Here is a 19,769-nt window from a genome sequence, read left to right as displayed (position 1 = left end):
CAATATTAATCAAGCGGGACGTAGGGTTTTACCTCCATCGAGAGGGCCCGAACCTGGGTAAAACTTTGTGTCCCTTGCCTCCTGTTACCATCCGGCCTAGACGCACAGTTCGGGATCCGCCGGTTTTGACACCGACACCCACCAACTCCTCTAACCGGCGAAGGCGTGGCAACAGTGCCCCACCTGCTCGCTGACCAAGGCCGGCGTGGCTACAGCGCGCCCATCGTCACTGCTGACGCTAGCAGACGCGACCTGGCGGTGCGCCACTGTAGCGGACTCGACCGGCCACTCTGTGACGATTGACAAGACAGAGAACAGTGCCTCCTGGCGCACAGTGCCCATGCCCGGAGAACCCGGTGAGCCCTGGTACCCAACGGGTCCCAGCACCGGCTTCCCTAAAGATGACCCGTCCCCACAGCCTTGTAACATTACCATTATGTCCCTGGGGGGTTGACCTATAAAACCCCCTAGGAGCTCTCATGCATACGTGCGACCAGACCAGACCGAACCAAACCAGATCAGATCAGTAGAACACACACACATACACAAGGAGAAGGAGCAGCCTAAGCCTTGGCTCACCTTCCTTCCTCCTCCAAACAGCTCTAGGAGCAACTCTGTACAGATACATATAAACCAAACTCGGCAGGACTAGGGGTATTATCTCTCCGGAGAGCCCCGAACCTGGGTATGTCTTGCGTCCCTCGCTCGCTCATACCAACCTCGCCTCTAGAGCTCACCGGTGACCTCGAGCCTCCTCCTCTTTTTATCCATCCTTCGGCATCTGTCGTGCACCCACCATGACAACCAGATCTAGTTCAGGGCAAAGCTTCCATCGAAGTCGTCTGCTATGCCAAGATCACCCATCACCGTGCACCTCGCCACCCACAGGGCCAAGGTACACGGTCAACACCCGCCACCATGGCGCTCGCTGGACAGCTAAGCCATGTAGCCCGTGTCGGGGTTAAATCCAGCGGATCTTGGGTAAGGGGTCCCGAGCTAATGATGTGCTTGATGGTAACAGGATGAACAAGGGCTTGACGAGCTGAACTCTTGTGACTTCTGTTTCTTGGCAAGCAGATTTTGGGACACAAGATGAAAAGGAAACATGACAATGCTTTCAAAGCTTGACGAGCTAAAGTCTTGTAATTTATGTTTCTTCTTTTTTTGGCACAGTTTGTTAGGGTTTGTTTTCTTCATTTATCATGATGCTGCATGAAAAATGACGGAGGAAAGCTATACTCGCCGAAGAGAAAAGCTACAACGGGACACCGTGATGCTGCATGCGGCCATGGTTTTTGCTGGAACTAGTTGGTGAGGACACTGCAACCTGTCGTGGTGCATCCCAGGAACGCAATGGCAATAGATGCTGCATCCGGTCATCTTTTTTGTTGTAGTTGACACGTGTGGATGCTAGAATGGGGCAGGAGAAAAGCTGTGAAACCTCAACGATCGTGCGACCTCCCGTGAGCTACGACGACGCCGAATGGCGACATGCTTCTAGCAGCGTGGCGAGGTTCTGGGACCGTCGGCAAAAAAGCTGCAAGCAGTCATCAGAGTAGCTACGATAGTGGTGACCGCGAGCTGTGCATTTTTGCTGGAACCGACGGGCCACGGGCAAAGTCCTTTTCCTAGAACTGGCTCGCACATTTGCTGGAATCAGAGAATGTAGATGCTGGAATCAGCGACGGTGAGCACAGGCTTGCCGGCGAGATGTTACAACCAGGGCATGCAAATGCTAGAACCAGAGAGAGTTTTTTGCTGGAACTAGTGCGAGTGCCTATTGCGAGCATCAGAGCGGCAGAAGCCATTGATACTGCATCTCTCCGGCGTGGCGTGGTGCTAGGGACCTGGGCGACAGGAGGTGCGATGATCTCGGGGGGGGGGGGGGGGGGGGCACTGGCAAGCTACGCGAGGGGAAGGGTGTTGGGCAAGGCTGCGCAAGGTGTGGGAAGGAAGGAGCTGAGCAGCCAAATCAGCCGGCCTACACAGCTTGCATCTGACAACTAGTGCATCGCCTACCAAAAATTGGACCGGGTGAACGGCACCTAGCACTGCCCTTTATTTATTCCATGGTTATAAACACTTGATTATAGTTCGATTTTGCAAGAAGATATGTTAAATCTAATTATAATGGAAAAAAATTACATTTAACAAAAGAACTGATTTACAATACACAAATAAGCATGCGCGGCGCGTCAAGACGCCAAGAAGAAAAAAGCACCACAATCGTCGGTCAGTAAAAGAACAATAAGAGACCAGCCGCGACAATGGCCAGACCTAGCCGCACCACCGCAGACTGATCAATACCAGCCGCCGTGGCCGAGCTTAATACAGTCTCGTACCGGCACCGGAGTCGCTTCCCCGTCCCTTGGCACCGTTGTACTGTCCGCACTGCCTTCGACTTCACGTTGACTTGAACCTTCATACCGGCGATGCAATGCCCTGGCACGCTGCATATGAAGCACCGCGTCCCAATGGATGCGAGTGGGACGACATCATTGCCGGTTAGGAACGTCACGATGGGGCTGGAGCTATTGCACGCGTCGTACCAGTCTTTCTCACCTCCACCACATTGTGCATGGTGGTGGAGTACTGAAACTACAGCTCATCGCCGATGGTGAACCTGGTTCTCGAAGCCCACATGGTGTAGTTGGTCTGCAGGTCCCATGATCCGGCCGGCGCGCCCACCATATGACTGGCGCCGAGCACCTTCCCGGGGATGGCCACGGCCACGGTGATCAGGATAAGAACTCTAGCCCCCATGATTAAATGTTGATCGACTAGCTAGCTAACTGAAAAGATCAGAGCTAGAAGTTAGCACTAGAGAGAAATTTGATAGGATCCAAGGAAGTTGCAAAGAGAATTGGCCGCACGAAGGAATGTGTTGTAAGATTGTTGATGCCACTGTGTCGAAATATATAGGCGATGGATTGATTCAAGATAGGATCATCAGGTGTAAGCGCGTTGAGCAGGTGAGGTATGGTAGGTCTATGATGCACGAATATTAGTACTCCCAGATGAATTTAAAACATGTTGGTGCATGCATGCTTCGCTCACCCATTATACAATGATAATCTAATAATGATGACGATGGGATTCGTAGCCGAGAGTAGACTTGGTCTGGCGGCAAACCCTCAGGCTGCTAGCGATCCGGTGCACAAGCGTGCTAAACATTAATTATTAGAATACAATCTTTGATTAAAGTTATGAGCCTATTCGTGGGCGCGTGCATATTCCTGCCGCACGATAATTGATTTATTAAGATGTATGTCACTGTAAAAATTCAAAAATAAAACGTAATCTTCTTTTCTCAAGAGCACACAAGTTAAGTACCATAGCTTTAATAAAAATTAAGTATCATAGCTTTGTTGTATAGAAGGCAGGATAACAGATACAAGAAGGGCTGTCATAGGCGTTGGTCGACTGATTTGGTCAAGATCGGTCACCATGCACGCCGTTGTAATAAGCCATCAAGGACAGTTGATTTCACGAATCGTTCTCTCAAAACAGGCTTTCGGACATAAACAAGCAAACCGATACAAAGTGACCCGATACAAGACATTGCGGAGAACATCATAGCTGGTCTAAAGAAAATCGGTAATACTAGCCAAGAACGCTAAAAGCGCACTAAGTGCACCTAAACGCTTCGAGCTAGCAGTCAAGAAGAAGCACATGAAACCGACCACCGTGCAAGAGGAAGACCACCTTCACCGGCGACGCCCCAAGAGGGTAACGTCACAAAGCGTCGCCGCCGCCGCATCAGCCGAAGCTAAGAAAGGTTTCACCCTGAGAGTTGGACGGCAAGAAGAGGTCCAAGGCGACGCCCCAAGATGAATACAATACCGGCAAGCCTTGTCGCAGCCGGCGCCGGAGCACAAAGCTTTCGCTCGACCACAGCTCCTACCACATCAAGGAAACTCTAATGGGGACCCCACCATGACGGAATGTCAGCACCAGATCCAGATCAGGGCAAAGCTTCATCGAAGTCGTCTGCTATGCCAAGATCACCCATCACCGTGCACCTCGCCACCCACATGGCCAAGGTACACCATCAACACCTGCCACGATGTCGCTCGCCGGAGAGCTAAGCCATGTAGCCCGTGTTGGGGTTAAATCCGGCGGATCTTGGGTATGGGGTCATGAGCTAATGATTTTAGCTTGATGGTAACATGATGAACAAGGGCTTGGCGAGCTGAACTCTTGTAATTTATGTTTCTTGCCGAGCAGATTTGGGGACACAAGATGAAAACAAAATATGGCAACACTTTCAAAGCTTGGCGAGCTGAAGTCTTGTAATTTCCGTTTCTGCTTTTTTTGGCTAAGTTAGTTAGGCTTTGTTTTCTTCATTTATCTTCTTTTTAGGCTCATCTCAAACTAGTGTATACATACACTGCCCAATAATGTAAAATGTTGCAGTGGGTGTTTACCCCACTGGTTCGCCTTAAAAATCATGTTACTTAACTAGCCGAATTTAGCTTTGCATGAACTTCTGTTGTATATAATGGTGAAGGATATATGCCCTAGAGGCAATAATAAAGTTGTTATTTATATTTCCTTATATTATGATAAATGTTTATTATTCATGCTAGAATTGTATTAACCGGAAACTTAGTACATGTGTGAATACATGGACAAATAGAGTATCCCTAGTATGCCTCTACTTAACTAGCTCGTTAATCAAAGATGGTTAAGTTTCCTAGCCATAGACATGTGTTGTCATTTGATGAACGGGATCACATCATTAGAGAATGATGTGATGGACAAGACCCATCTGTTAGCTTAGCATAATGATCGTTTAGTTTTTCTGCTATTGCTTTCTTCATAACTTATACATGTTCCTCTGACTATGAGATTATGCAACTCCCGAATACCGGAGGAACACCTTGTGTGCTATCAAACATCACAACGTAACTGGGTGATTATAAAGATGCTCTACGGGTGTCTCCAATGGTGTTTGTTGAGTTGGCATAGATCGAGATTAGGATTTTTCACTCCGTGTATCGGAGAGGTATCTCTGGGCCCTCTCGGTAATGCACATCACTATGAGCCTTGCAAGCAATGTGTCTAATGAGTTAGCCACGGGATGATGCATTACGGAACGAGTAAAGAGACTTGCCGGTAACGAGATTAAACTAGGTTGATACTGACGATCGAATCTCGGGCAAGTAACATACCTTGACAAAGGGAACAACGTATGTTGTTATGCGGTTTGACCGATAAAGATCTTCGTAGAATATGTAGGAGCCAATATGAGCATCCAGGTTCCGCTATTGGTTATTGACCGGAGATGTGTCCCGGTCTTGTCTACATAGTTCTCAAACCCATAGGGTCCGCACGCTTAACGTTCGATGACGATTTGTATTATGAGTTATGTGATTTGATGTACCGAAGTTTGTTCAGAGTCTCGAATGAGATCACAGACATGACGAGGAGTCTCAAAATGGTCGAGACATAAAGATTGATATATTGGACCATGTTATTCGGACAACGGAAGTGTTCTGGATAGTTTCAGGTAAAAACAAAGTGCCGGAGGGGTTACCGAAACCCCCCGGGGGAACTAATGGGCCACCATGGGCCTTATTGGAGAGAGAGGAGGGCCGCCAGGGCAGGCGGCGCCCCCTCCACCCCCCTCCCCTTAGCAGTCCGAATTGGACAAGGGAGGGGGAGGCGGCGCCCCCTTTCCTACTCCCTCTCCCTCTCCTTCCTTCCCCCTCTCTCCCTTTTGGTGGAATCCTACTAGGACTAGGAGTCCTAGTAGGACTCCCCTCTTGGGCGCGCCCTAGGGGCCGGCCAGCCCTCCCCTCCTCCCTCCTTTATATACGTGGGGAGGGGGCACCCTAGAACACATAAGTTGATATTTTAGCTGTGTGCGGTGCCCTCCTCCACAGTTACACACCTCGGTCATATCGTTGTAGTGCTTACGTGAAGCCCTGCGTCGGTAACTACATCATCACCATCACTACGCCGTCGTGCTGACGAAACTCTCCCTCGGCCTCAACTGGATCAAGAGATCGAGGGACATCATCGAGCTGAACGTGTGCTGATCGTGGAGGTGCCGTGCGTTCGGTACTTGGATTGGTTGGATCGCGGAGACGTTCGACTACATCAATCGCGTTATTAAACGCTTCCGCTTTCGGTCTACGAGGGTACGTAGACAAACTATCCCCTCTTGTTGTTATGCATCTCCTAGATAGATCTTGCATGATCGTAGGAATTCTTTTGAAATACTACGTTCCCCAACAAATGGATGGATGTAATGTCATTGCACTCAACATATCTTTGATAAATTTATTCCATGGTTACACGCTTGGTTATTATTTGGGTTTTTGCAACAAGATATGTTGAATCCAATTATAATGAATGCAATTACATTTAACAAAGGAATTGAATTTAATACACAAAGGGACCATGCTACAACCTATCAAGGAAAAAAAGGACCACAATCATCGTTCACTCTAAAAGAACAACGTAAGACCGGCCGCAACAACTATCAGACCGAGCCGGGCCATAGTAGACTGATCAACGCCAGCCGCCGCAGCTGAGCTTAATACTATCTCGGACTGGCAGCGACGTCGATTCCCTGTCCGTTGGCACCGCTGCACAGTCCGCACTTCTTTCGACTTGACATTGACCTCGACCTTCATGCCGGCGTCGTAGTGCCTGGAGACGCCGCAGATGAAATACCGGGTCCCGACGGTGGCAAGCGGAACAACATTGTTACCGGTCAGGAAAGTCTCTATGGGGTTGGAGCCGTTGCAGGAGTCATACCCCATCTTGCTCACCTCCACCACGTTGTGCACGACGGCGGAGTACTGGAACTTGAGCTCATCGCCCTTGATGAACCTGATTCTCGAAACCCACTAGGAGTAGTTGGTCTGAAGGTCCCACGACCCGTCCAGCGCGCCCACGGTGTGGCTGGCGCTGAGGGCCGTCCCAAGCATGGTCACGGTCACGGTGATTAGAATAAGAGCTTTGGTCCCCATGGATTAAATATGGATCTACTAGCTAGCTGACTTAGTAGTAATTCAAAATATGTTGGGGGATGGAAGTTTGTGCTAGAGAGAAAATTGGTTATGCTGTGTGATCAACTAATGATCACAAGCTCCAAGGAAGCTAAAGAGAGAAATGGCTGCATGATGATTGGTGTTGTGAGATCATTGATACTAGTGTGTCCGAAAGTACCTTTCTACACCTGAGCTCATATGCTTCTGCTATGAACAGTAAAATAAATAAAATAGAAAAACATTTCAAAAAAATCTGAAATTTTTTTGTGGCATACTTTAAGAAATGTTTGTTGTGCATGCAAAATTTTATCACGAAATCACATTGGTGGAGGTCATCGCAAAAAAACAAAATCAAAACTCCAAAATGCGTTTGAAAGTAACATTTTCAAAGTATCGATTTTGTTTTTTACCATGCCTTCCACCAATGTCATTTCATGATGAAATTTTGCATGCACAACAAACATTTCTTAAAGTATGCCACAAAAACAATTCAGAATTTTTTGAAATGTTTTTGTATTTTATTTATGTTACTGTTCATAGTAGGAGCATATGAGCTCAGGTGTAGAAACTCCACGTCTGTAGTGTGTCGACATATATAGGCAATGGATGTGTTAAAGGATCATCGGGTGTAAGCACGTTGACGAGGTGACATAGAGTAGGTCGTCAAAAATACATGAAAATGATATCGTACACGTTAGCTCCTGAAACTGATATTATTATATATGCTTGGCTTCATAGCTTTAATAGAACACTAACCATGGAGAAGATGAGATAGGTAGCCGTCAGTAGACCGGGTGTGGGGAGAAAACGATTAGTAACGACATTGTCAAAAGACCATGTCCAAACATTTAGTTAGGAAATCATCAGTAGCCATCAGTAGACCTTGTCCTCGATCGATCCGGATGCCCGCACGAGCGTACTGAACATAAATTAATCCAACATATTCTCTAATTAAACATTGCGAACGTGTTGGTGCGCACATGTACTACATTGGTACGTCAAATAATTATATAATTAATAAAGGTTCTTCTAAAATAATAATTAAGATGTATGCCACTGTCAAAATTTACGGAAATTCACTATTGATAATTGTGTTGACCAGATTCAAAAGTTGCATAATCGGCAGGGTAAGGGTGCCTCGCCGTTATTTTTTTCCGAAAAGGAGGTTATCCCCCGGGCTCTGCATCGGAGTGATGCATGCGGCCATCTTAATAATAAGCAAAAAGTTCAACTACGTTTCCAAGTCTTGAATAACAAAAAGGCTCACAAAGAGCAAAAGCATGAAAACGAGATAGCAACAATCAGCGGAAATAAGATAGATAGAAAACTAAACACCTATCTTATTATATGACCGCCATCCAAACGGTTGAAGATAGCCCGTGCTATCATCTCTCAATGGATAGACCCGATAACCATACGCTCCCTGGCATCCGTCGGAGTGAGTAGCGACCACATACAGATAAGTGTAGCGGCCCGAAAAATAACCTGCAAGAAATGAATATGTGTTGTTCTGTTAAAAACCAAATCATTCCTGTAGTTCCATATAGCCCATAATAAAGCACATACTCCTACACGGATATGTTTCTCGGTTTCTGACTCAACTCCATCCAGCCACGTCCCGAATAACGTGTGGATGGTATTGAGAGGAGTAATGTTAAATGCCTTGTGAATAGACCGCCATAAAATTTTCGCCATTGGGCAATCAAGAAAGAGGTGTTTGACAGACTCATCATGTTCGCAAAAACTACATCTTCGCGATCATGTCCAGTCACGTTTTGCCAAATTGTGCTTAGTTAGAATAACTTGCTTGTGAACAAACCACATAAACACTTTAATTTTTAAGGCCATTTTGACTTTCCAAATGTGCATAGAACGAGGGATAGTGCCAGAATTGATAGTATCCAAATACATGGATTTCATTGAAAACACTCCATTCTGAGTTTGTTTCCAGTGCAACTTGTGTGGCTATTGAGAGAGGTGAACGTCCATAAATCTTCTCATAAGATGGAGCCAGGCTTCCCAACGGTTTCCCGCTAACGTCCTCTTGAATTGAATATTTAGAGGGTTGGACTGTAATACTGTTGCAACATAAGCATCTCTACGCTAAACAGTATTATAGAGAGAAGGATGCTGGAGAGCTAGAGGTGTCTCGCCTAACCACGTATCATCCCAGAATCTCGTAGAAGTACCATTACCAACAGTGAATTTTGTCCTTTGGAAGAAGGTTGATTTCACTCTCATCAGTCCTTTCCAAAACGGCGAATCGGTCGGTCTGATCATCACCTGAGATAAGGTTCTAGACTGGAGGTGCTTATTACGTAGGATCTGGGCCCATGTGGCATCGGTCTCTCCAGATAGCTTGTACAGCCACTTGCTGAGAAGACATTTGTTCTTCACCTCTAAATTTTCAATGCAAAGACCGCATTGGTCTTTTGGCTACAGATAATATCCCATTTAGTAAGTCTGTGTTTTTGTTTTAACTCATCACTCTGCCAGGAAAAACATGATCTATAGAAGTCCAATCTTTTCTGAACCCCCACTGGTACTTCGAAGAAGGGGTATATAGCTAAAATCATATTTGGCAAAGAGGATTTATTGTTGGTCCTAGTTTTTGGTAGTGAAAGGTAATTCCACTAATAATGAGTTGTCATATATGTACTATACATTTGGGCTAAACCACAACACTGTGGATCGAAAGGAGAATTTTTTATCACCACCATTTCTCCTCGAGATGCTCTTGTTTTTTTAGTATGAGTTCCCCTGTTTCATTTTATACAATAAAATCACAACATTTTGCAGTGCGCCCAAATATCAAGGGGTAATCTGTGCGGTCCTGAGTGAGGAATTATACCTTGGGCACATTGGCTTCAACTTGGTACTTACGTCCAAACACTACCACTAAGTACACCTTAAGTATTTATACTAATATTATCCTTTTTGTTACTCATCTCTTAGCCCTTTTCTGTAATATGATAACGTAAAAGTAAATGCCCTTTATAGCTGCTAAGATAAAATCATAAATCTGCCATCTTAAAAGAAAAACGACAGAGGAAAGTTACGCTCGCCAAAGAGAAAAGCTACAACGGGACACCGCGATGCTGCATCCGGCCATGGCTTTTGCTGGAACTAGTCAGTGAGGAAACTAGAACCAGCTGTGGTGCATCCTAGGAACCCGATGGCAATAGATACTGCATCCAGTCTTTTTTTTATGGAATTGACATGTGTTAGAATAGGGCAGGAGAAAAGCTGCAAAACCTCAGCGACCATCCAACCATGGTTCCCACGAGCTACGACGGTGCTGAATGGAGGAATGCTTCTAGCAGCGTGGTGAGGTGCTGGGACCCATTGGCATAAAAGTTGCAAGCAGTCATCAGAGTAGCTACGACGGTGGTGACCGCGAGCTGCGAATTTTTTCTGGAACCGACGAGCCACAGGCGAAGTGCATTTGTTGGAACCGGCTTGCACATTTGCTAGAACCAGAGACTGTAGATGTTGGAATCAGCGATGGTGAGCACCGGTTTGCCGGCAAGATGTTAGAACCAGCGCATGCAAATGTTGGAACCAGAGAGAGTTTTTGCTGGAACTAGTGCGAGTGTAAATTGTGAGCATTAGTGCGGCGGAAGCTATTGATACTGCATCTCACCGGCGTGGTGTGGTGCTAGGTACCGGGGCGACTGGAGGTGCGATGCTAGGCCACAGGAAAGCTGCACGAGGGGAAGGGTGTTGGGCGAGGCTGCGCGAGGTGTGGGGAGGGAGGAGCCGAGCAGTCAAATCAGACGGCCTACGCAGCTTGCATCTGACGGCTAGTGCGCAGCCGACCGAAATTTGGGCCGGCCGACCGGCACCAAGCACTGTCCTTTATTTATTCCATGATTATAGTTTGGTTTTGCAAGAAGATAAGTGAAATCGAATTATAATGAAAGAAATTTCATTTAACAAAAGAAATGATTTATAATACACAAATAAGCATGTGCTATGCGTCAAGAAGAAAAAAGCACCCCAATTGTCGGTCACTAAAATAACAACACGACACCAGTCGTGACAACAGCCAGACCTAGCCACGCCACCGTAGACTGATCAATGCCAGCCATCGTGGCCGAGCTTAATACAGTCTCGGACCGGCACCGGAGCCGCTTCCCCGTCCCTCGGCACCGTTATACTGGCCGCAATGCCTTCGACTTCACGTTGACTTGAACCTTCATACCGATGATGCAATGCCCTGGGACGCCATAGATGAAGTACCGTGTCCCAATGGTTGCAAGTGGGATGACATCGTTGCCAGTCAAGAACGTCGCGATGGGGCTGGAGCTGTTGTAGGCGTAGTACCCAGCCTTTCTTACCTCCACCACATTGTGCACGGTGGTGGGGTACTGAAACTGGAGCTCATCCCCGATGGTAAACCTAGCTCTCGAAGGAGGTAATAGCATCTCAGGTACCCTAACTTGCACGAAATGTGATGATTTAGTTCCAAACATGTAAAATGTAACCCTATCATACCCCAACTTGCACTTCATGTGACGTTTTAGTCCCAGACCAATCACAGCTCCACAATTGGCAGCCAGGTGGCTGGCCCGGTCAGCGCACACACTTTTGCAGACCCCCCCCCCCCCCCCCCCCCCGCCGTTTTCTTTAATCAACCATTTCGTCTGCGGGATCCCGCCGGAGTTCGGCGGCATTCCCGTGGCTGTCAGCCTTGACCTCCGGGGGAACGACCTCGCCGGCGTGATCCCGCAGGTGGGCTCGCTCGTCAACCAGGCCCACCGCCTTCGACGACAACCCGAGGCTCTGCGGGTTTCCGCTCAAGATCGAGTGCGCCGGAGAGAGGGAAGAATCCCGCAGACGAACCGTGGAATGAACCCTGGTGCAGCGGCGCAGGTTGGAAGGCCGCCGAAGCGTCAGTCGTCGCCCACGGTGCCGATTCTGGCCGTCATTGTGGTGGCGGCCATCGTTGCCGGGCTAGTGCTGCAGTGGCAGTGCCGGAGGACTGCTCGTCGGCCGCTTCCGAGGACTGGTTCCGGCAGGCGCGCCTCGCCGCCGTCAAATGGATCCTTGAAGTGAGCACTCACTCAGCTCCTCGCTCTCACGATTATTGGTGCGAGCATCGATCGATCAGTCACTGACGCCTTTGGAACCGGCATCTAATTTGCATCTGCAGACTCGGGGCCGCTTCGGGTTCGGCCACCGCACGGCGTACCTGGCCATCGCCTACTTCGACCGCTTCTTCCTCCGGCGACGTGTCAATGTAATCAATCACCGCACCGCCACCGTAAAACAAATTTAGCCTCTCTGCTTCTTAGGAACGGGAGGATGATGTGGTTGTGTGCGTGCAGAGGGCGGCCATGCCGTGGGCGGCGCGCCTCCTGTCCGTGGCCTGCGTCTCCGTGGCGGCCAAGATGGAGGAGTACTGCGCGCCGGCGCTGTCGGAGCTCGACGCCGGCGGCGGCTACGAGTTCTGCTCCGCCTCCGTCCGCCGGATGGAGCTGCTCGTGCTGTCCACGCTCGGTTGGCGCATGGCCGCCGTTACGCCGTTCGACTACCTCCCTTGCTTCTCCTCCCGGCTCGACCGGCACGACGGCCGCGGCGGCGGCGGGCATGACCCCGCCCGCGTCGCCCTCAAGTCCATCGGCTCCATCTTTGCCACAGCCGAAGGTTCATCTTCGTCCTGCACACCTTCTAAAAAGAAATCTTGCGAACTTTCTTGCATTTTGTCTGATTGATTTGCGCTGTGTTCATGCAACCGGCAGTGTGCTGGATTACAGGCCATCTACTGTGGCTGCAGCTGCAATCTTGGCTGCATCCTATGAAGCTCTACTGACCAAAGAAGCACTGGAGTCCAAGATGGACAATCTATCTCCATCATGCCCCATTGAGAAGGTTTCTTGCACAAACTAAATAAATAACCCTTTTGCATCACTTTGATCATAGTAATGTTTCATTTGGATGATGAAATGAGCATTGGGTTTGAACAACCTTTGTCTGTTACATTGATCAGGAGCATGTACATGCCTGCTACAGCATGATGGTTGGCGACTTGAAAAGCAGAATGAGCCATGGCAAGAGATCATTGCCATGTCCAGACTCCAATGAAGTTGCCACCAGTACATATGATTCTGTTCTTGTTGATGATGTTGCCGACACCGTCGCCTTCATCGCAGCTGTGTCGGAGATGAACAAGCAGATCAGACTGGCAGCTGGATGGCGGCATCGTGTACAGGGTCGTCCCCGGCCGTGGCACCGACGTAGCCGCCGCCGTCTCAGTGAGCCCAACGACGGCGATGGCACTGAGTCCGGGTGGCGCCGGCGCCGTGCCTTTGAGGCCGAGGCTGCACCCATTGCCTATGTTGCCACTACCGAGCACGGAGACGCGGCCACAGCCTTGCATCCGCAGAAGAGATGGTTGCGTCCAGCGGGATTCCTCGTCGTATTCCGTGGCTGGTGTTCATCATTTGGTGGAGGCTCGGGACAGAGTAGCGCCGCCCGCTGCAGCTCGACGGGTGGCACAACAATGAACGAGAGACCATGAGAACACTGATGAGGCCATGGAGTGGAGGCGCTCGAATGCGCAGCTCGGCGACATCGTCGGTGCGTAGAAAACCAGTCTCAGCGACGCGACATCGTCGCCGGTGGAACTGAGAAAATACTGATAGCGGCCATGCGGCTTCTACTTGACGACTCGGTGCGATGGCCGCGGCCATGTGGCCTCCCTCGGCGACTCCACAACTCGGCGTGAAGACGGCGACGGCGGCTTCCAGTCGACAACTCGGCGTGTGCGCTCGGCGGTGGCCACTTCCCTCGGCGACTTGGCACGCATGGACGGCGGTGGCCGCTTCCCTCGGCGACTTGGCACGCATAGACGGTGGCGGTTTCAACTTGCCGACTCAGCTCGCTTCCGCTGCTGCTTTCGTTCGTCGAGTCGGCGAATATCAGTTGCGATGAGTATCCGTATAATCGTGTTTTCATAAAAACATGTATTAGTAGTTTTTCATAAAACGCATATTCCTGGCTTTGTGGAAACTGAATTTTGCTAATTCACGTTTTTACTGCGGGGCCCAAACATGGTTTAAGTCTGTTAGACGGTTATATAGGTTCACGGAAAACTAGTTCTGCGAAAACTACTTATCCAAACAAGGCCCTAGTGTTGCACGGATACAACACTAGCCTAGTTTATGACTCGGACTTTGACACGACTTGGACTACAACACTAGCCTAATTTATGACTCAGACTTTGACACGACTTGAACTAGTACTCGTACATGTACTAGCTACTAGGTAACGGCTAGCAGCCGGACTCATGCACGTAGCACTAATTGCATGTGGACTAGCTTCGCCAACTCCATTACCGTTGTCGGTGAGGCTGTCCATCGTTCAGGGCGCGGCGAGGGGACTGGCATACCTGCACGAGTGCAGCTCTCGCCGGTACGTGCATGGCTGCATCAAGTCATCCAAGATCCTGCTCGACGACGAGCTTCGTCCGCACGTCTCCGGCTTCGGCCTGACCCGCCTCGTTGCCGGCGCGCACAAGACGGCGCAGTCGAGGAAGCTCGGCAGCAGCGTGGCGTGCGCGCTCCGCAGCGGCGCCCTGTCGGCGCTATCGTACCTGGCGCCGGAGCTGCGCGCGCCGGGGGGCGCGGTGACACAGAAAACCGGGAAAAAGCCTTGGCTGATGGCTTTCTTGGGGTAACTCGCACTGACTGCACAAAAGTACGGGTTAATTAGGGGAAAAGGCAGAGTTTTTTTTGCAAAAGTGTGTACTGACCGAACCAGCCACCTGGCTACCAATTGTCGTCCTCTGATTGGTCTGGGACTAAAACATCACATAAGGTGTAAGTTAGGATATAATGGGATTGAGTTTTGCAAGTTTGGTACTAAAATATCACATCTTATGCAAGTTAGGGTACCTGGGATGCTATTACCTCTTTTAATTCAGAGAGGCACTGCAGGAGCCACATGGTTGACCAATGTCCCGCCCGGGAACAGGGACGTGATATCTCATGTGGACGTTCAGTTTCTTTTTCCATCTCCCTCTTTAAATGGAGTGGAATGGAACAGGGCAAGGGCAAGGGCATGCGGCAGACAAAGCTCCTGGATCGTTTCGTTTGTCCGGGGCAGCATGCATGGGCACGTTCAACAGAGCTCTGGGGTCCTCCTCCTGACTCCTCTGCTCTCTTCCTTCCAGCCAATCATGATATATGCTACTGCCAATAATAAGCTGGGCTCCTCCTGTCTACTACTAGCATCGAACCTTGGGCGAGCACTAGTGAATTGCTCCTCCATGGCAATGGCATTTTCTTTAGCTTCGAATTTGTGGCCGGAGAAGAAGAGTGCTGCTGGAAACGGGCGAGGCGGCACCACCCAAAACAAGGCCAGGGAGATTCCCTGTCATATATAACTTCCACGAGAACATGGAGAAACTCGGATACTCGCCCACACTGTGCTTGATTTCTCTCCCGTCTTCCCAGCAGATCCTGAAATCAGCACTAGAAGCAGAGTCCAGTGTCAGGCTGTTTTCAGCTACTACGTACTCCATGGAACGCCAACCACAGGGGCAAGGCAAGACATTCTGGATTTTCAGGAGCCGGTGGGCTCGTGGCTCAGCCTTGTCACACAAACTGTATTCAAGCTAACAGTAATGCATTTGAGAAGTATTATATATGAGCCCTCTTTCTTAGGGCAGATCACACTGGCTAAATAGCCTAAATCACTTCCGTTAATGAAAAAGAACCCCTGAACATTCCCGAATGGTTCCCACTTAAATTCTATGAATCGAAATCTTCAACGCAATTTGATCTGCGTCTCTTCCTCAACAAGCTCAAATATTTCGTCAATTCTGAAAATAAAATCAAGAGATCAATACTATCACACTATCAACAAAACTAGTACTCCCTCCGTTCCAAATTACTCGTCGTGGTTTTAGTTCAATTTGAACTAAAACCACGACGAATAATTTGGAACGGAGGGAGTATATGATACAGCTTAATTTCGAAATTCAGGTATCCTTATACTAGTTTGTAAAATCGAAAGCTAAAGCAGATGGAGCAATTACCTACTCGTCTTGATGTTCACATTAGCAAGCCAAGAGGTTAAATAAACCTGTAAAATAATAATTGAAAAGACACAACCCTTGTTAGAAAGCATGCTGCAATGAGCACAACACATTTGATCTAATCCAAAGATGGTGCTCTCATCCTTTATTTACAATGAGCCAACACAATGCTATGTCTACCAAACAAACAATTAAAGATCTAAACATCAGGACGGAGACAGTTGATTTCTAAGGGAATAAATGCAAAGCTATTGCAAAAATTGGATCAACACCTGTAAAACCTCATGGGATGGGGTATGTCCAGGTCGCCATGCCTGTAAGACATCAGCCTTCCAATTCTCAGGTAGTGGGAAGCTGTCTCCAGACCCCAGGCCAATCCTCTGAAATTCGTTGAATTCCCCGTCATATAACTCATCTGACCATTCTAATGAAGGATCTGCACCTTCTTTTAAGTTAATTGACAGGAGGTCCAAGACAATCAGTCTCTACATTAAAAATGATTTCCACTGTCAGGATTTTTCCAAAAGTTCAGGAGAAACAGGGATGTAAAAAAATGCGATTTCTAAGTGCACAAGCTAAACATAGCAGAATTGTGTGATGGCATACCTTCAATCGTAGCTCTGAAACAAACATCTCAACAAGCTCTTTGGCGAGGTTTTCTGAGATCAAGTCACGAATAACAACAAATCAATATATTAGCCGTATCTTGCTGGATCAGAAAGATCTGATCTTGAGTAGCTATTTTAGAAAGAAATTACGGACAAATCACTTTGGATATAAGAAACCAGATATTTATTCAGTCAACTTGATCTAATGTGGCAGTGCTACACTGAATAACTTGCAAATTATTTACTAACTATATAAAATTCACTTGATTTTCTGACTAAGTTGGAGCTATTTCCCAAACTACACAAAATTGATTCCAAGAATGCATTTCTGTCATGCCAAACACAAATGAAAAGAAAGTTCATCTGTCTATCCGAATCCTAGTACGTCTTTCAGAATAAAAATTTCTGAATCTCTTAAAAGCAAGTAATGTCACGTGGGAAGGGGAAATGAAGATTACGGAACTTAATCCAGTTTTGCATAAAAAAATGCGAGTAACCCACCAAATTCTAACATGGAGATCCATCTGTATACTGGAGCTCCTCCACCATCCCCTAAATCATTCAAATCATCCTGCCGATCAGTAAATCGGACTAGTGGGCTACCAGAAGATACTTTGGAGAAACACCGCATGGCATGAGAAGCTTTAACCAAGTCGGACATGGCACAGACCTATTACCAGGAAATAGGAAGAGCACCAAAAGTCAAACAACCATTAATGGCTTACAGGGTCCCGGCTAAAATGACATGAACAAGCATGGGCTTTGTATGAAGCATTACCATCTCCTTGTAGGCTGATAGAAGCATCTCGCGGCATTGCACCTGAACCAAGCAAGGGACATGAAAATGAGGGGATGAACAAGAAAATTAAACCATGCTGCTGAGGAGGATTGGCTGAGTTCCTGGCGACAGCGTAGCTACCTCCTTGTGGGTCAATTTGGCGCTCGCCCTGTCGCGGATCCTGGGCATGTCCTTGAGCACCCCCAAATCCATCCCTGGCATGTAACTGACAAAATGACAAGCACAAGGCGCAGTCAGTAACTAGTTAATAAAATCTCAAAAACTCAAGCGTCGCCGAAACACAGAGCCAGAGAGGGGGCAACCTGCGGGAGAGGTAGGCGTTGACGAGCGTGGCGGCATGGGAGCGGCCGCTGGCGGCGGCGTCCAGCCACCGGGTCTTGGCGGCAAGCAGGCGCGACCACTGGTTGCGCAGGTTGCGCTGCGCCGCTGGGCGCCACTGGCGCAGAGATAAGGGAGATGGGGTTGGGGATGGGGAAGAGGGGTCGGCAGGGCGGCGAACAGGGGTGGCTGCACAGTCCTCCATTGTTTTGCCTAATGGAGTAAAGGACTTCTCAGGTCCTAAACTATTCTGAGGCAGTGGCTGAGCTAGAAACAAATAATCCAGTGGGCCACCTACAAAAAAACCGACATAACACAGTAATAAGAAATTGACCAGAAGAGCAATATGAACAGCTTAATCAAGTCTCACAACATTAGAATTAACTAAAAATGTTTGAAATTTCCAAATATTACAACACAACTAGGGCTGGACAGAAAGCTCAGGGCTCGAAGATACAACAAGCCAGGCCCAAGCCTCCGGCCAAGCTCGTGAAGCACGCAAGCTGGTCAAGGCTCGGTGCAAGAAACATATGACATGACCTTTGCTAAAGAACTAGCAATACATTACCATATACTACAAGATAATATAGGCATGCACTGATCAACAATTCACAAATCGAAAGAAGAAAGTCCAGCAAGGTCCAACATCAACGATACCATTCACATATGCATTTGGTCCATCAAATTGTCTCAAGTCTCTCTCAACAAGGACGATTCAGAAGGACCATTACTGTATTGTCTTCTCCTAATTCTCATTCTTTGTATTATCTTTCCACCCATTTCTTGTATCGGGTCGGTAAATCTCAATGAATGTGATTTACTCTGCATCTCAGTTTTTGCAGGTCAAAATCAAACCTGTGTGCTAGCCAATAATCAAATTTTGCTATCCTACTAAATTAATCACATAAGTCAAGTCTCGTACATTGTCACATAAACAATAAAGGGGCCCTAACGAGCAGGGTGGTCCAACTTTTTCTTTTGACAACGAATATGACATGCCAACGTTCTAATTAATTTACCAATAGCAGATAGAAATAGATCAATATGGTCTTACAGACATACTCCCTCCGTCCGGAAATACTTGTCATAGAAATGGATGTATCTAGACATATTTTAGTTCTGGATACATTTACTTTTATCCATTTGTGGACAAGTAATTCCGGACGGAGGGAGTACTAAAATTCTCAATTGCCTAAGAGAAGCCTACATAATACATACCTTGAGAAGTTCAAGAAAGACTGTGTGGCATTGTTAATTTGTAAAGAGTGGCATTGTTAGAGTAACATGTTAGAGTGGCAAACAATCAGACAAGTCATTAATTTGTCACTAATCAGGTGTTCATGTACTGGGTAGCAAAATTATGTGTATGTATTCACAGGACTATGTGTGCATGTACTGGATAGCAAGTCCTGTTGTTCAGTTAACGCAACAATAGACTTGACTCTTCCACCTGATTGATGCAATAGACAGCAAAGAGCAAACCCTAAATCAGAAATTGGGGAATGGGCAGTGCCACAGTGGACAACTTACCTTCAGTCCTCAAATCGAGCTCAAGGCTTACTGTCGGCCGAGTGCCGGAATCGGTGGAGGGCGGACTGGGCGGCCGGCGCCGGCTTGCAGGGGCGCTAGGGAAGCGCAGTAGCGCCGAGCGCTGGGCGGGCGGGGCGGGCAGGGGCGGCTCCTGGGCGTCTAGCGATGACGAGGCAGACAGCGACGGCTGACGGCGTCCGGCGAGACAGCCAGCGAGATCGAGAGCCGAGCCGCCGAGGTCGGGGACGCGCAGGGGCTCGGCGCGTCTGTCCCAGTGTCCCCTAGGTGCGTTTTCCCCCCTTGAGAATAGGTTTTTTTTTTGAGACAATCTTGAGAATCAGGTGCATTGTTTGTTGGGCTAGACGGGTCGGGACGAGTTTTGCTGGGCTTTTCTTTCTTAGTCCCATCTGTAATTTCCTGTCGTATATGGCCGGTCTAAAATCCCACAGCCCACCCTATCGACCTTG

General features: G+C 48.1%; 2 protein-coding genes and 3 pseudogenes across 2 annotated transcripts; 1 reads left to right on the top strand and 4 right to left on the bottom strand.

Annotated features, from left to right (window-relative positions):
* Window positions 1-2,066: 2,066 nt before the first annotated feature.
* On the bottom strand, window positions 2,067-2,868 carry LOC125532053 (mavicyanin pseudogene; annotated as a pseudogene).
* Window positions 2,869-6,455: 3,587 nt separating this feature from the next.
* Window positions 6,456-6,983, bottom strand: LOC125523199 (mavicyanin-like; annotated as a pseudogene).
* Window positions 6,984-11,017: 4,034 nt separating this feature from the next.
* LOC147992015 (stellacyanin-like) overlaps window positions 11,018-19,769 on the bottom strand; it is a 30,995-nt pseudogene continuing 22,243 nt past the window's right edge.
* Window positions 11,734-13,544, top strand: LOC125523210 (cyclin-D5-2-like). Its single transcript, XM_087527181.1, has 5 exons — window positions 11,734-12,058; window positions 12,160-12,246; window positions 12,335-12,663; window positions 12,749-12,878; window positions 12,997-13,544. Exons 3-5 carry the CDS (start codon window positions 12,344-12,346, stop codon window positions 13,525-13,527), a joined length of 981 nt encoding a protein of 326 aa, XP_087383307.1. The 5' UTR covers window positions 11,734-12,058; window positions 12,160-12,246; window positions 12,335-12,343; the 3' UTR covers window positions 13,528-13,544.
* LOC125523182 (uncharacterized) lies at window positions 15,619-19,614 on the bottom strand. Its single transcript, XM_048688236.2, has 9 exons — window positions 19,303-19,614; window positions 17,757-18,066; window positions 17,575-17,659; window positions 17,434-17,475; window positions 17,157-17,325; window positions 16,654-16,706; window positions 16,320-16,532; window positions 16,048-16,094; window positions 15,619-15,831 (listed from the first exon to the last, which is right to left on the bottom strand). The coding sequence occupies exons 2-9, from the start codon at window positions 17,975-17,977 to the stop codon at window positions 15,777-15,779; spliced, it is 885 nt and encodes a 294-aa protein (XP_048544193.2). The 5' UTR covers window positions 17,978-18,066; window positions 19,303-19,614; the 3' UTR covers window positions 15,619-15,776.

Source organism: Triticum urartu, chromosome 1A (assembly GCF_056163025.1).
Source record: "Triticum urartu cultivar PI428250 chromosome 1A, HENAU_Tu73, whole genome shotgun sequence".
Classification (NCBI taxonomy): domain Eukaryota; kingdom Viridiplantae; phylum Streptophyta; class Magnoliopsida; order Poales; family Poaceae; genus Triticum; species Triticum urartu.
Note: the sequence above shows the minus strand (reverse complement) of the source record. Positions and strands in the feature narration are given on the sequence as shown.

Bases quoted from the DNA above. Each gene is read 5' to 3' on its own strand.
- LOC125523210 (XM_087527181.1), top strand. From the start codon at position 12,344: ATGCCGTGGGCGGCGCGCCTCCTGTCCGTGGCCTGCGTCTCCGTGGCG. The intron at 12,664-12,748 runs GTCCTGCACACC...TGCAACCGGCAG, and splicing joins ACAGCCGAAGGTTCATCTTC to TGTGCTGGATTACAGGCCAT. The intron at 12,879-12,996 runs GTTTCTTGCACA...TACATTGATCAG, and splicing joins CATCATGCCCCATTGAGAAG to GAGCATGTACATGCCTGCTA.
- LOC125523182 (XM_048688236.2), bottom strand. From the start codon at position 17,977: ATGGAGGACTGTGCAGCCACCCCTGTTCGCCGCCCTGCCGACCCCTCT. The intron at 17,476-17,574 runs GTAGCTACGCTG...TGCTTGGTTCAG, and splicing joins CCAAATTGACCCACAAGGAG to GTGCAATGCCGCGAGATGCT. The intron at 17,326-17,433 runs GTAATGCTTCAT...TCCTGGTAATAG, and splicing joins TATCAGCCTACAAGGAGATG to GTCTGTGCCATGTCCGACTT.